The 14,100-nt window shown below is 30.6% G+C and overlaps 1 protein-coding gene across 1 annotated transcript in view; it reads left to right on the forward strand.

Annotated features, from left to right (window-relative positions):
• Trp (transient receptor potential) overlaps positions 1-14,100 on the forward strand; it is a 210,959-nt gene that overhangs the window by 65,304 nt on the left and 131,555 nt on the right. Inside the window, exons 3-6 of the mRNA XM_071786771.1 lie at positions 6,765-6,909; positions 7,413-7,508; positions 8,853-8,992; positions 9,200-9,401. Coding sequence (XP_071642872.1) covers positions 6,765-6,909; positions 7,413-7,508; positions 8,853-8,992; positions 9,200-9,401 — 583 coding nt within the window. The remainder of the gene's footprint in view (positions 1-6,764; positions 6,910-7,412; positions 7,509-8,852; positions 8,993-9,199; positions 9,402-14,100) is intronic.

Genomic DNA, 14,100 nt, shown 5'->3' on the forward strand with positions numbered 1-14,100 from the left:
ATAAAGTAAAAAATTTGTTGGGAACAACTGCGGACAACCAGAGATTGGTCAAAGCACTACACTCCCAAGCCATGTGCGTAAAGCCGCGCGCCCGCCCGAAAAAATCCTTTTTCTCGGATGGTACCCGTTTGACCACATTAACGATTGAACATCGTTCAATTGAACACGCTTAGTTGAATACGCGGTATATATTGGACGATTTACCGATTGGACACCATACGATTGGACACCATACGATTGGACATTGGACACTGAACAATTGGACACTAAAATTGCACGATTGGACACCGCGGATTTTGAATCTGAAGGAAAGTGACTTACTCACCGATATGGTTAAAACTTTACAATATTGTATATTTTTGTGCGTAAAACACGAATGTGAAAGTTAAAATCGCTCTCAAGTAGAATAAAAATTATAAAGTGCTATAAAAATAACAGTTTTAAAGTTAGGAAATCTGCCACATATCGACACCGTATAAATACATAATCATCAGCAGATCTAATATTGTACGGTTCGCGTGATAAGTTAAAGTTCCCCTATGGAACCGTACAAAACAGACCTTTTTTCACACTGTAAGCACCGGGAGGTGAGGGATGGACCTCGCTTCGCCCTAAAATCAGGGGCCGAGGTGAGGTAAACCTCGCTTTGCGTAGAACGTTATAGAGACCCATGGATCCGTATAATGATCCATGATCATTCATAAAATATTCAATCATCGTGATGTTTGAAGCGCGATATGAAAATTAAATTTTTATGTACAAATTTTACTTTAAATTAAATATAACAATATAAATATATATATATATATATATTATTAATATATATTATAAATAATATATATTTTAATTAATATTACATATTTATATCAATATTATAAATAAATATTTGAAATTAAAGTATATCTAAATGTAAAAAGGATAAAGGATAAAGAATTTTACTTTATATACCCCAAGGGGCCTTAAAGGGCGTTTTGAAGGGACGTATCCAACCCTAACCTCCAATTCATCCACTACCTTACTGTTTCCTCCTTTGGACCAACAGTTTAACGTCTCTTCCGAAAGACGGAGCCCAGTTTTCTCCGCATCTTGCACGGAGGGGCGCGGTTTTTTCGGAAAAAAGCTTTTCCATGATTCATGACTCTATAGTGGACTCGATCGAACCTGGTTCCTCAGATTACGAGTCTGGCGCTCTACCACTAGACCACACCGCCGCAAGTATATCTAAATGTATAAAAGTTAATATTTAAACAAAAAAAAACTAAGAATTTTTTAAATTTGAGTTGTAGTAAAAAATGCACGATATCAAAAATTAACTGGAAAATTATAATGACTAATAATTTTTCTTTGATATTTTTTACTGAAATGTTTTCTTTTTAAGTATTAATTCCAATTGACTAAAAAAATTCGAGTAATCAAGAGACACGGTAGTGTCTCGCGCCAAGTACACGCGGAGCGAGACCGACCGTGACTCTTTTACGCGACGCGACGGGTTGCGAGTACTCGAGATGTTGAGATCTCGATAACGAGTGAACGGATCAAGTTCTAAGTAGACTTGATCGATAGCTTGGAATTAGGTCGAATTAGGAGGGGGGGTCTCTTATAATATTCCGCTACGTGCCCTACGAGCGGAGATATTGCGACGCAAAGTCCAAATGTGAAAATTTATTTTTAAGATACTTCTTCTTCTACGTCGACCGCTCTTATCTCAATATTATTATGATTATCAGAGAAACGTCACTTTCACTTTTTCGACGCTGGCGGCGCAGGTATCGCCAGTTTCGATATCGCGCGCGTATTTCGAAATTAGGTTGATAGACTTATCGGTCAGGAGGAAGATTTCTATTTAGGTAAATTAGGTATATACTTATATAATATATATTGAGTCAATTGCTTCATGTTTATCTGGAGAGATTTCGTATCCTTACATCGTATTACCACCGCTGCCGGAAAAGAAAGTTCTCTACGCTTTTGGCAGAAAGTGCCGCTAGGGAATTTTTAAGTCGATTCTTATGAATCAAGCTTGAATTTGATGTCTAGGTATCCCAGGTTGCCGATGACGAGGTCCAGATAGTGCGCTTCATAGTTTTTGGTGTCCAGGTGTAATAATACGTTGAATTCGATGTCTGCGTGTCCCAGGTTGCCGATGACGAGGTCCACATAGTACGCTCCGTAGTTTTTGGTGTCTACGTGTATTAATACCTTGAATTCGATGTCCACGTGTCCCAGGTTGCCGATGACGGTATCCAGATAGTGCGCTTCATAGTTTTTGGTGTCCAGGTGTAATCGTACATTGAATTCGATGTCTAGGTGTCCCAGGTTGCCGATGACGAGGTCCACATAGTGCGCTCCGTAGTTTTCGGTGTCTACGTGTATTAATACCTTAAATTCGATGTCCACGTGTCCCAGGTTGCCGATGACGGGATCCAGATAGTGCGCTTCATAGTTTTCGGTGTCCAGGTGTAATCGTACGTTGAATTCAATGTCTAGGTGTCCCAGGTTGCCGAGGACGAGGTCCACATAGTGCGCTCCGTAGTTTTCGGTGTCTACGTGTATTAATACCTTGAAATTGATATCTAGGTGTCCCAGGTTGCTGATGACAAGATCCAGATAGCACGCTCCGTAGTTTTCGGTGTCTAGATGTAATAATACCTCGAATTCAATGTTTACGTGTCCCAGGTTGCCGATGTCAAGGTCCACATAGTGCGCTTCGTAGTTTTTGGTGCTAGGTGTATTAATAACTTTAAATCTGAATGTAGGACACGTAGATATCGAATTCGAGGTATTAATACACGTAGACACCGAAAACTACGGAGCGCACTATGTGGACCTCGTCATCGGCAACGTGGGACACCTAGACATCGAATTCAATGTATTATTATACCTGGACACCGAAAACTATGGAGCGCACTATCTGGAACCCGTCATCGGCAACCTGGAACACGTGAACATCGAATTCAAGGTATTAATACACCTGGATACCGAAAACTATGAAGCGCACTATGTGGACCTCGTCATCGGCAACCTGGGACACCTAGACATCGAATTCAAACTTGATTCATAAGAATCGACTTCCCTAAAAATTCCCTAGCGGCAGAATTAAAATTGTCATGACATAATAAAAATTCGCTGAATTAAAATTATGTCTAGACATAATAAAAATTGGACGAATCAAAATTATGTCTAGACATAATAAAAATTGGATGAATTAAAATTATGTCTTGACATAATAAAAATTGGATCAATTAAAATTATGTCTGACAAAAATAATTCCGCATTTTTATTATGTGTATACACATAATTTTAATTCATACAATTTTTATTATGTGTACACATAATTTGTTTTCGAATAAACGTAAAACGTATTTGTTATTATAATATCCATTATTGAAAATCGATATGCGCGACAAAAGCTCTTGTATATCATTAATTATGTTATTATTTATTATATATATTTTTATCCATATATTTTCAGTATTATTGTTACATTAGAAAAATTATTGGCATTTAGGATACGAATCTTTTTCCGTTAGTTTGTAAGTTTCATGATTAAAAAGATCATGTCGTATTATTAACATATACCTAAGATTTATAGAATCGTTATTAATTTTATTATATATCTCAATTGCGCGAATCTCAAATATGTTTTGTAAAAATTATGCATAATATTTCTATGCAAGGATACTTGTTTAATTATTTCTTCCTATTGCATTTAAGTATAGAAAAATATACAATTTCTATGTGTTTGCACTTTATATTTAATGAGCAGGCAATTAAATATATATATATATGATTCAATTTGCGTCGATGTCTCTTTATTGACTGACATAGTTATATACTTTTAAATATTTTTCTTTTCTGAAATTCAATCAATTGAATAGCAAAAACTACGTTATCATATTATATATTTTTGGTACGTAGTGTGCAAATGTATTTTGAAATGATTATATATTTTCTACTGAATTATTTACACACACGTGCGGTACGTAGTGTGCAAATGTATTTTGAAATAATTGTATATTTTCTACTGAATCATTTACACACACGTGCGGTTTCAGAGAATCATTTTTCGCCAACTCAAATATGTTCCTACTCAACTGTTAAAATATGAAAGATAATTTTTTCTAGTTGTGACATTCGCTCGAATTTCCGAAATAATTTTCAAGGATGTGAGTACGAATATATATATATATATATATATATATATATATATATATATATATATTGTACTATTTAATATTTATAATTAATAGAAAATTATAAACGATGCGTTACGTATGAGAAATTTAACAGAATTGCTTTTATCAAATAGAATTAATTTGCGATTAGTTGAAGGGAATAAAAGAATAAACAAATCAGGTAAATTTCAGACACGTGTTACAGGTGCCCATCTGTAATTATCAAAAATATCGATACCTGAAGATATCGGTACATATACAGTTGCGAACAACATTCAGTAAGACACGCGAATAAAAATAAATAAAGAATTTTACAGTTAACGACTTATTAACATTAATCATGCTATATTGCGATTATGTTTTATGTTAAAATTGAAAAATATATACAAGGTGTACAACTAAAAGGGTTTCAGATTATTATTTTAAAAAAACTAAGCAAAATATTAAATTGTTGTTTTCTTTAGAAATAATAGTTCGTAACACTTTTAGCTTCATACCTTGTATATACTGTTTATAAGATTATAAGATATATTGTTTATAAGATTAAGATGCGTAACATTACAAAAAGGCGTGATATCCGTACAAAATTACCTTTTTAAAAAAAAGATAAAAAAAGGCGCCAAGTACACACATAGTAGTGTACATGTATTATGTTGTTACCCTGTTATGTTGTTACCTCGAAAAAAACAAAGTGGTAGTATTATACCTCTAAGCTTTACCCTGTACATACTGTTTATAAAATGCGTAATACTACAAAAAGGCGTGATATCCGTACAAAATTACCTTTTTTAAAAAAAAAGGTAAAAAAAGGCGCCAAGTACACGCATAGTAGTGTATATGTTGTTACCTCGAACAAAAAAAAGTGGTAGTATTGTACCTCGAAAAAACCTAAGTAACAAGTGGTAGACGTAATCTTTATATCTCGAAAAATCTCGAAAAAATTTAAGCAGTAGTATCTTTATTTCCGAAAAATTATAACCCAAGTGATACACATCACAAAATTATGTTACCTTATCAAAAAGAAGAGTCGCGCTTCAAGTGATCTATTACAATTACAAAAAAGAAATGATATCTCTTTAAATTACAGCGCCAATTACAGAGAGAACATATTGCCTCAAAAAATAATTGTTGCACTACTTTGAAAAATCTTTACATTGTGTCAATTAGAAAAGAATGTATGATAACAATTTTATAAGATTAAAAAATTTTATTTAAATTTAACAAGGGAATACAAGATATTTAAATACAAAGTTTACATGTGTATTTTTTAGTGGTCACAAAGAATTACAGAAGTAACAGTACAAATAAAAATATTTTATTAAAATACATGAATTTTTCTTGTAAAAAAACTTGGCGCTGCTAGACCTCGAAATTTTAAATAAATAAGGACAACAATAAATAAAAATAATTCAGAAAAGAATGCGATAGGAGTAATATTAAATGATTATCAGCGTGGATGTGCGAGTGAGTGATATGGGTGTGCGTGACGACGCGGATGGCGGATAATGCGGCTTATAATTAAGTAGAGGATAAATTTATTTATTTATTTAAAATTAACCAACTTGGGTAATTCGAGGTCTAGCAGCGCCAAGTTTTTTTACAAGAAAAATTCATGTATTTTAATAAAATATTTTTATTTTGTACTGTTACCTCTGTAATTCTTTGTGATTAAAACTTTTATTCTATTGAAAAATACATATATAAACTTTGTATTTAAATACAAATTGTATTCCCCCGCTGGATTAAATATTTTAATAAAATATTTTTATTTTGTACTGTTACCTCTGTAATTCTTTGTGACCACTAAAAAATACACATGTAAACTTTGTATTTAAATATCTTGTATTCCCTTGTTAAATTTAAATAAAATTTTTTAATCTTATAAATTTGTTATCATACATTCTTTGCTAATTGACACAATGTAAAGATTTTTCAATGTAGTGCAACAATTATTTTTTGAGGCAATATGCTCTCTGTAATTGGCGCTGTAATTTAAAGAGATATTATTTCTTTTTTGTAATTGTAATAGATCACTTGAAGCGCGACTCTTCTTTTTGATAAAGTAACATAATTTTGTGATGTGTATCACTTGGGTTATAATTTTTCGGAAATAAAGATACTACTGCTTAGATTTTTTTGAGATTTTTCGAGATATAAAGATTACGTCTACCACTTGTTACTTAGGTTTTTTTGAGGTACAATACTACCACTTTTTTTTGTTCGAGGTAACAACATATACACTACTATGCGTGTACTTGGCGCCTTTTTTTACCTTTTTTTTAAAAAAGGTAATTTTGTATATAAGATAAGATAGGATAAGAAGAACGTGACTACAGTTGGTAATCGATTAATCGATTAATATAATAATATATGCATTGTGTTAATTAAAAATAAGATTTATATAAAATATATTTTGCTTGCGAGTAAAATATAGTTTTAACGGAGCAAGTTTTGCCGAAACGGATGTTGTAAAGATTAGTTGATAAGATTCTCATAATTATTATTATAATTAAATTTTTTAAACATATTTTTGTATAGAATTGTCTTAATAACAAAGATATGGTAATTGTTGTATAATTTATCAAACAGGTTAATCGAGGAGAATCGAGATCACCCGGAGATATTAAATATCAATTGTGTCGATCCATTAAATCGGTCGGCGCTGATAGCCGCTATTGAAAATGAAAATATCGAGCTTATCAAGCTGCTGCTCGAATTGGGAATTGAAGTGAAGGTAAATATCGTGGGGTCGAAACGGTACGATGTCTCTCATGAAAATTATGCGCGACAGCCGCTCCCCTAATTATTGCTGGTAATACGTATCACGCTGATGTACCATAATCGATGTCTACCGGGATATGCTAATAACAGTTCTGTGCATATATCTGGTACATTTTAGGTTACCATGTATTCATTCTCACAGAAAGTGTTCAAAATGTTCCATTCAGTTTTGGACGCTGCTAAACGTATAACATCATCGATTTCTATAAAAAGCGCATGTATTGCTGAAGTCCATATCAATGAAATTATCAAGACACAAATATTATTGAACGATAATAAAAAAATAAGACAAAAAATAAAAAAAATGTTGACGTATAAAGTTTATCCCATGTACGAAACGATACAAGCCACTATAAGTGATGTTATTATTAACCATCTGCGTTGCAAAATGTCTTAGCTACATCCTGACGCCTAAAAGCGTAAAACACTTAAAACCATAATGCATGTATCTTTCAGGATGCACTTTTGCATGCTATTAAAGAGGAGTACGTGGAGGCGGTGGAAGTCCTACTGGAATGGGAGGAAAAAATACACAAGCCAGGGCAACCTTACGTGAGTTTGATAATACTATCATTTTGTCCCATCTTTTTTTATTAATTCTAACAGCGATTTAAGACTTTTCATATATCTTTAATAGAAATAGTTTCAATAGAAATCATCAGCCAATTTTTAAAGTATAAAATTTTTTATATAAACTTTTTCGGTGAATATAAAAGATTTATATCTCAACTGAGTTTTTGTGCCTTTAAATTTTAAATTTTATTTTTTCCTTTAAGGATGTATTGGCTATATCTTCAAAACAATGAGAAGTCGACAAAAATTTGTGCAATTGTTCTTTTATAGTCTTCCTGATGTGCTGCAAAAAAGTTGAAACGAATCCACTAAACGGTTGCTAAGTTATAACGATTTTAAGGATGTATTGGAGGTATTTCAAATATATTCAAAAATGGCTGAAATTTTTAGATGTATCTTTTAAATTTAAATTAAAAATACTCTGTAAGTGATTTACTAAACGATTTAAGAGTTATCAAGCTTAAAGTTGATGAAATTAAAATTAACATTATTCCTTATTATTATATTATAGAAAATCGACATTTTTGCTGTAAATATAAATAAAAACGATGAGATATTTCTAAAACTTTTTATATATGTAAAACATATCCATCATTGATCTTGTATTTTAAGTTTTAAAACTTTTTGCTAAATTTTTTAATTTTTTAATTGTTTAAACAATATTAATTATTTAAATGACAAAAAACCATACTCAAATTGTTAACGGTAATTTTTTCTAATATTATAAAAAATATTGAGTTTGACATACATGCAAAGTCTTTATTTTAGTAATTTTTTATTAAAAGCTAACTTTTGGCAGGGTTGTACGGTCAATACATCCTTAAATATTTCTTAAATTAAAAAAATCAAAAAGATTTATATTTTTTACGTAACCCATCTGCATAAAACAATTTTTTTAACATCGAGAATAGCAACTTTATTTATCAAGGAAATAATTTTTTCTTAATAGACTTTTATCTCTATGTACGTATTTTAAATAAGTGATGAGATTGTTTTACACTTTTTAAATAATTAAAATACAACATTGATTGCAACATTGTTAAAGTTTATTCAAAAAATTAATTATGTTTTCAAAAATTATTATCATTATTTCTAAATAAATATAAAATATTTCAGTAAAAATAGAGCAGATTGGTATAGATTTCTCGGGTACAAAATATTAGTATAAATTATCTATTTAATGATTCTAGTATTAATCTTAGACTTTGAAACAAAACAATTATGATTTAACTAAAACTTCCTGTGTAACGATTATACACCTCCTTAATGAGTTAATCATTGATTACGAAAATTCAAACACAATACTTTCACATTTTATTTCAGAGTTGGGAAGCTGCAGATTCATCATCAAATTTTACGTCGGATATAACTCCGTTGATTTTGGCAGCTCATAAAAATAATTACGAAATACTGAAACTGCTATTAGATCGTGGTGCGACTCTTCCAACACCTCACGATGCAAGGTATACAAAAGATGAAACGTACTTTATAATAACAGTTCTCAATTTACTATTTTATTACTTTTGCCTTTTAAATTAGATAAAATATTTAACGACTTGAAATTTTTTCGATGCATTTTATATTAATTATTTTTTTTATACTTATTCCTGTATAATTAAATGATCCTTGATGTAAAGATGAGAGGAAGCGGCATTGTCACTTTATTGTAGGTGTGGTTGCGACGAGTGCGTCACTTCCAGCGAACAGGACTCCCTCCGACACTCGCAATCTCGAATAAATGCGTACCGAGCGCTCACTTCGTCATCTCTAATCGCGCTTTCATCGAGAGACCCACTTTTAACGGCCTTCGAGCTTTCATGGGAACTGCGCCGTCTCAGCAGGATGGAGCAAGAATTCCGCGCCCAGTACAACGTATTTAATTGTTAATTTTTCTCTCCCTCTCCTTCTTACTCGAGTTGCTTGAGACTTTTTAAATGATCGTAACTGAAATTCATACTCTCTAAATCTCATAGATTGGTTTCGCTACTAATATATTAGAGTGATTATGATAATCACTCCAAAAGAGAGGGTTATAGCTCTATTTGCGGGCACTCATAAAATAGAGGCAAATTTTTCACTCAAATTTTTAGAGCGGCTACTACACCTGAGTGATACGATCTCATTCTAAAGCTATAGTGAATCGTGATTCACTATAAAGATCGACTGATAAATGACTCTAACAGAGTGTTCCACTCAAAATTGTACATTGATATAATTCACTCTTATGGCCACTGATCTTCTGGATAGAAGGACACTCGAAAAGAATCCCCTTTCACTCAAATGGAATGCGATTTCACTCCAACTTATAGAGCGAAATTTTACTCTTTCTTAGAGTGGCGAATTACTTGAAATGCACAGACTCAATTTTCACTTTTCGTTTTTTTACACTTGCTTTTCACTTGTTTTGAGTAATATTTCACTCTTCGACTTTTAGAGAGTATGTACAATCTTAATTATTTGCATATCTACTGGGTTCTTTAAAACCGGGTATATAGCTTGATCTTATATCAAGGTTGTATATATACAATTAAAAAAAATTTTTTAAATAATATCCGCTCGATAAAAACAATAGCTAATTACAGAAAAAACGACCAGATATCGAGTAATAATCAGGTGTTAAAAAAAATTAACTTTATTAGAGCAATTCGTTTTAATTGCTGTAAGCTTACGTTTCGACCGTATACTTGGTCTTTTTCAGAGCAATTACAAAACAATATAAAAAATAATAAAAATAATAATAAACCATTATAGATCACGTTTAAAGCGTTGAAATAAATACGATAGCGAAGGCAAAGTCAAAATAGTAATTGTAATTTAAGTCAATGATTAAAATTAAAACCTAAATCTAAGTCAAGAATTTAAAAATTGCAACGTAATGTAAAAACATTTACGAAGAAGTCCCATAATGGGATATCACTTTAATAGTAAAAATCCGTTACAGCTGATTTGAGTAACTATATTATCTTCGTTAGAAAGCACCCATGTAACTCCAGTCTGCTCTGAGGGCTGTTGCATAATGATTTACAAGTTAATAATATTAAATAAAATAACATGTAAAAGAACTTGTATTATTAATAATTAATTCATTTATTATGTGTTGGCAAATTAAGAATGTACTTTCGGTTTGTATTATTAACTTGTAAATTATTATGCTGATCCCTGGTTGTACATGCATTTCTCCAGATCAAGCGAGCATGATGAGCAAACACGAATGAACAACTTGCTTCAATGAATGCGAACAGTGTTGTTATTCGCAATTATTGAAGCAAATTACTCATTTTATTTGCCTTTGCTTGGTCTGGATACGGCTTAATATGCAGGCGCAGTTTTAGCGGTGAATTCAGTAACACAAAAATAATTCTAGATATTCATATAAATGTTTTTGTCTTACCCAAATTTAACAAAAATTATGTTCACTTTTCTGTTGTAACTGCTCGTTATTATATCATTACTCAATTTTACTCATCTTATACAATTAGAAGAAGTTTTAAATGTCCAATTCGAATTTAGACGTTGACTTTTACAGAAAGCAAATTTATGGATGGAGTTCTATAAATAAGCTCATATTAATGAAATTATAGAAACGCAGAGATTATTAAATGACAACATCAAACAAAATAAAAAAAGGATAAATGTTTGTTGGCAAATCAATAAACATGGTAGTGCCTCGCACTAAGTGTACACGCGCGAAGCAAGTCATGAGCGCTATACATACGTTACTTAACTAGTGCAGGCAAGATTTATTGTCTAGCTATAGGGGAGATCGGGGTTACATGACCCATATTTCAGAATTTCGAAGTTATTATAACTTCTTAGACAACTAATTGTTGTGACTGCCTGTACAAATATAATAGAGGCAACTTTCTTCTATGTGTTAATAATGCCCATTACGATTCTGTTAATCGTATATTTTGTTTTGTAATAATCAAAATACGAACATGTAACAACGTGGTTATCTTCCCATGGTGCCGAGATTTAGTTGTCCAGTAGCGCAGGATAACAAATATGTTTGTAATATATCAATACAAAATTACCTTTTTCAAAAAAGGTAAAAAAAGGCGCCAAGTACTCGCAATGTATTTTGTAAATCCAAAAATCCAACCTAAGTAGTAGTAGCTTTATTTCTCCTTAACAAAATTATATCACAAAATTGCGTTACCTAACTACTCAACCTAAATGACATGTTATTTCAAAAAAATATATGAAATCTTTAAATTGCGCTAATTACAAAGAGAATATATATATTGCTTTGAAAAATAAATTGTTGTGCAACTACTTTTAAAAAATAAAACTCAAGTGGTACATATCTTTGTGCTTCCATTCAAGGGTCTTCCTATTCCAACCCAATTAGTAGCTTTAATTCTCCTTAACAAAATTATAATATTACAAAGAATCATTTTAATCACAAAGAATTAAAAAAGTAACAGTAGAAAATAAAAATATTTAATTAAAATAAAATAAATTTCTCTTGTAAAAAAACTTGGCGCTGCTTTTTTACTCCCATCGCATTCTTCTCTAAATTATGTTTATTTTTTTTTATTCAATCAAAAATTTCTGTACTTTATTAAATTTCGAGATCTAGCAGCGCCAAGTCTTTTTACAAAAAAAATTTATTTAGTTTATTTTAATTAAATATTTTTATTTTCTACTGTTACCTTTTTAATTCTTTGTGATTAAAATGATTTTTTGTAATATTATAATTTTGTTAAGAAGAATTAAAGCTACTACTTGGATTGAAATAGAAAGACCCTTGAATGGAAGCACAAAGATATGTACCACTTAAGTTTTATTTTTTAAAAGTAATTGCACAACAATTATTTTTTAAAGCAATTTATATATTCTCTTTTTGTAATTGGCACAATTTAATAATTTTATATATTTTTTAAAAATAACATATTATTTAGGTTAAGTTAGGTAACGCAATTTTGTCATATAATTTTGTTGAAGAAAAATTAAGCTACTACCATTTAGGTTAGATTTTTGGATTCACAAAATACATTGCGTGTATTTGGTGCCTTTTTTTACCTTTTTTGAAAAAGGTACTTTTGTACTAATATCACGCATTTTGTAATACTAAGCAAAGAAACAAATTAAATTTTTATTGAATTAGCAAATTAGTAATTGGTTACAAAAAATTACTTATTAGGTACATAAAATATAATATTTAGGTACAAGTAAATTACGCATTACTTAAAAAATTGGTAAATTGTAGAATCAGAGAAAAATTTCTAGTTACGTGAAAATTAGTATTTAGATAAAAATAAATTAATTTTTTGTAAATTGGTAATTAGTAGAAATAAATTCTTTATTATTAAAATAATTAATATCTGTCAAAAATAAATTACTATCTATACTTATTTAAAAATTAATAACTAGTGGAAAATAATTATCAATTTTTTCAATAATGAATATACCGCCGTAGAGTTAGCAGACAAATTGAATATTTTGGAATTATTCTTTTTTATATAATTTGGGAATTATTTGGGGAAGTTTGGGAAAATTGTTTAAACATTTGGGAAAGAATAGATTTTTTGTTATTAACAAAATTTATCGAGCGTCAAGTTAGCAGATAGTGACTATGTTTAATGTTTATTATAAATGGAATCGATTGGAAATCATTTGGGGATGACATCTTCATTGTAATTTTTATTTGGGAAAAGTCGGTTTTTTTTGTAATTTAAATAAATCTTTGTATTAATGTTCTTTTTCGCTGCACTTCTGCACTAGTACAACAAGTGAACTTATTGCACTAGTTCAGAAGTGTAACGAAAAAGAACAGACCATTATCGGCAGTAGTGTGAAAATTACATATTTTTCGGAGGAGCAGCGAGTTGCTTACGTCGAGACCGTCGAGTAGACCTCGACATGACAGCATACTCCGAAAAGAAAATTTGTAGGTGTTATTTTCTTCATATATAGTTCATATATACATTATTTATATCTTATAAACAGAGTAATTCCTTTATTTCCTTTTCCATAATCGTGGTACACTGACTCGCATGAGTCGGAAATCCATTGGGTTGAAAGAAGAATTCCTTTTCCGTCACGCGGTTACATTTATCACTAATAATAAGGATCTATCTTCTTTTCTCGTTGTTTCAGTGTATCTTTATTTGAGACAAATTAACGTGCGAGTAAGCGAGAGTGTGAATATATGAAAAGTAGAATAAAAGAAACAAAATGTAAGAGAAAATGAGAATAACGAGCATTATTTATATTGTGTTAGCATTTATTATTTATTTAGATTGTGTTAGCAGATTCTGTTATACTTCTGTTAGCGTTCTACTGACATCGCATGTAATATATCAGAACCGTCATCAAATCTGTAGTCTTTCTGCTGACAAAAATTTGTAGCAGATACTCTGCTTTTGACAGACTTGACCGTCTGAGTATTTTATAAGAATTGAAATAATGTAAAAACTAATAAGCATGAATGTAAATGCAAAAGCAATGTAATTATTTTGTAATTTTTAAAAATTTAATGAAATCTATGCATTAACACAAAATACTTGTCAGTAGAACGCTAACAAAAGTATAACAGAATCTGCTAACACAATCTAAATAATACTCG

Source organism: Temnothorax longispinosus, chromosome 8 (genome assembly GCF_030848805.1).
Source record: "Temnothorax longispinosus isolate EJ_2023e chromosome 8, Tlon_JGU_v1, whole genome shotgun sequence".
NCBI lineage: Eukaryota > Metazoa > Arthropoda > Insecta > Hymenoptera > Formicidae > Temnothorax > Temnothorax longispinosus.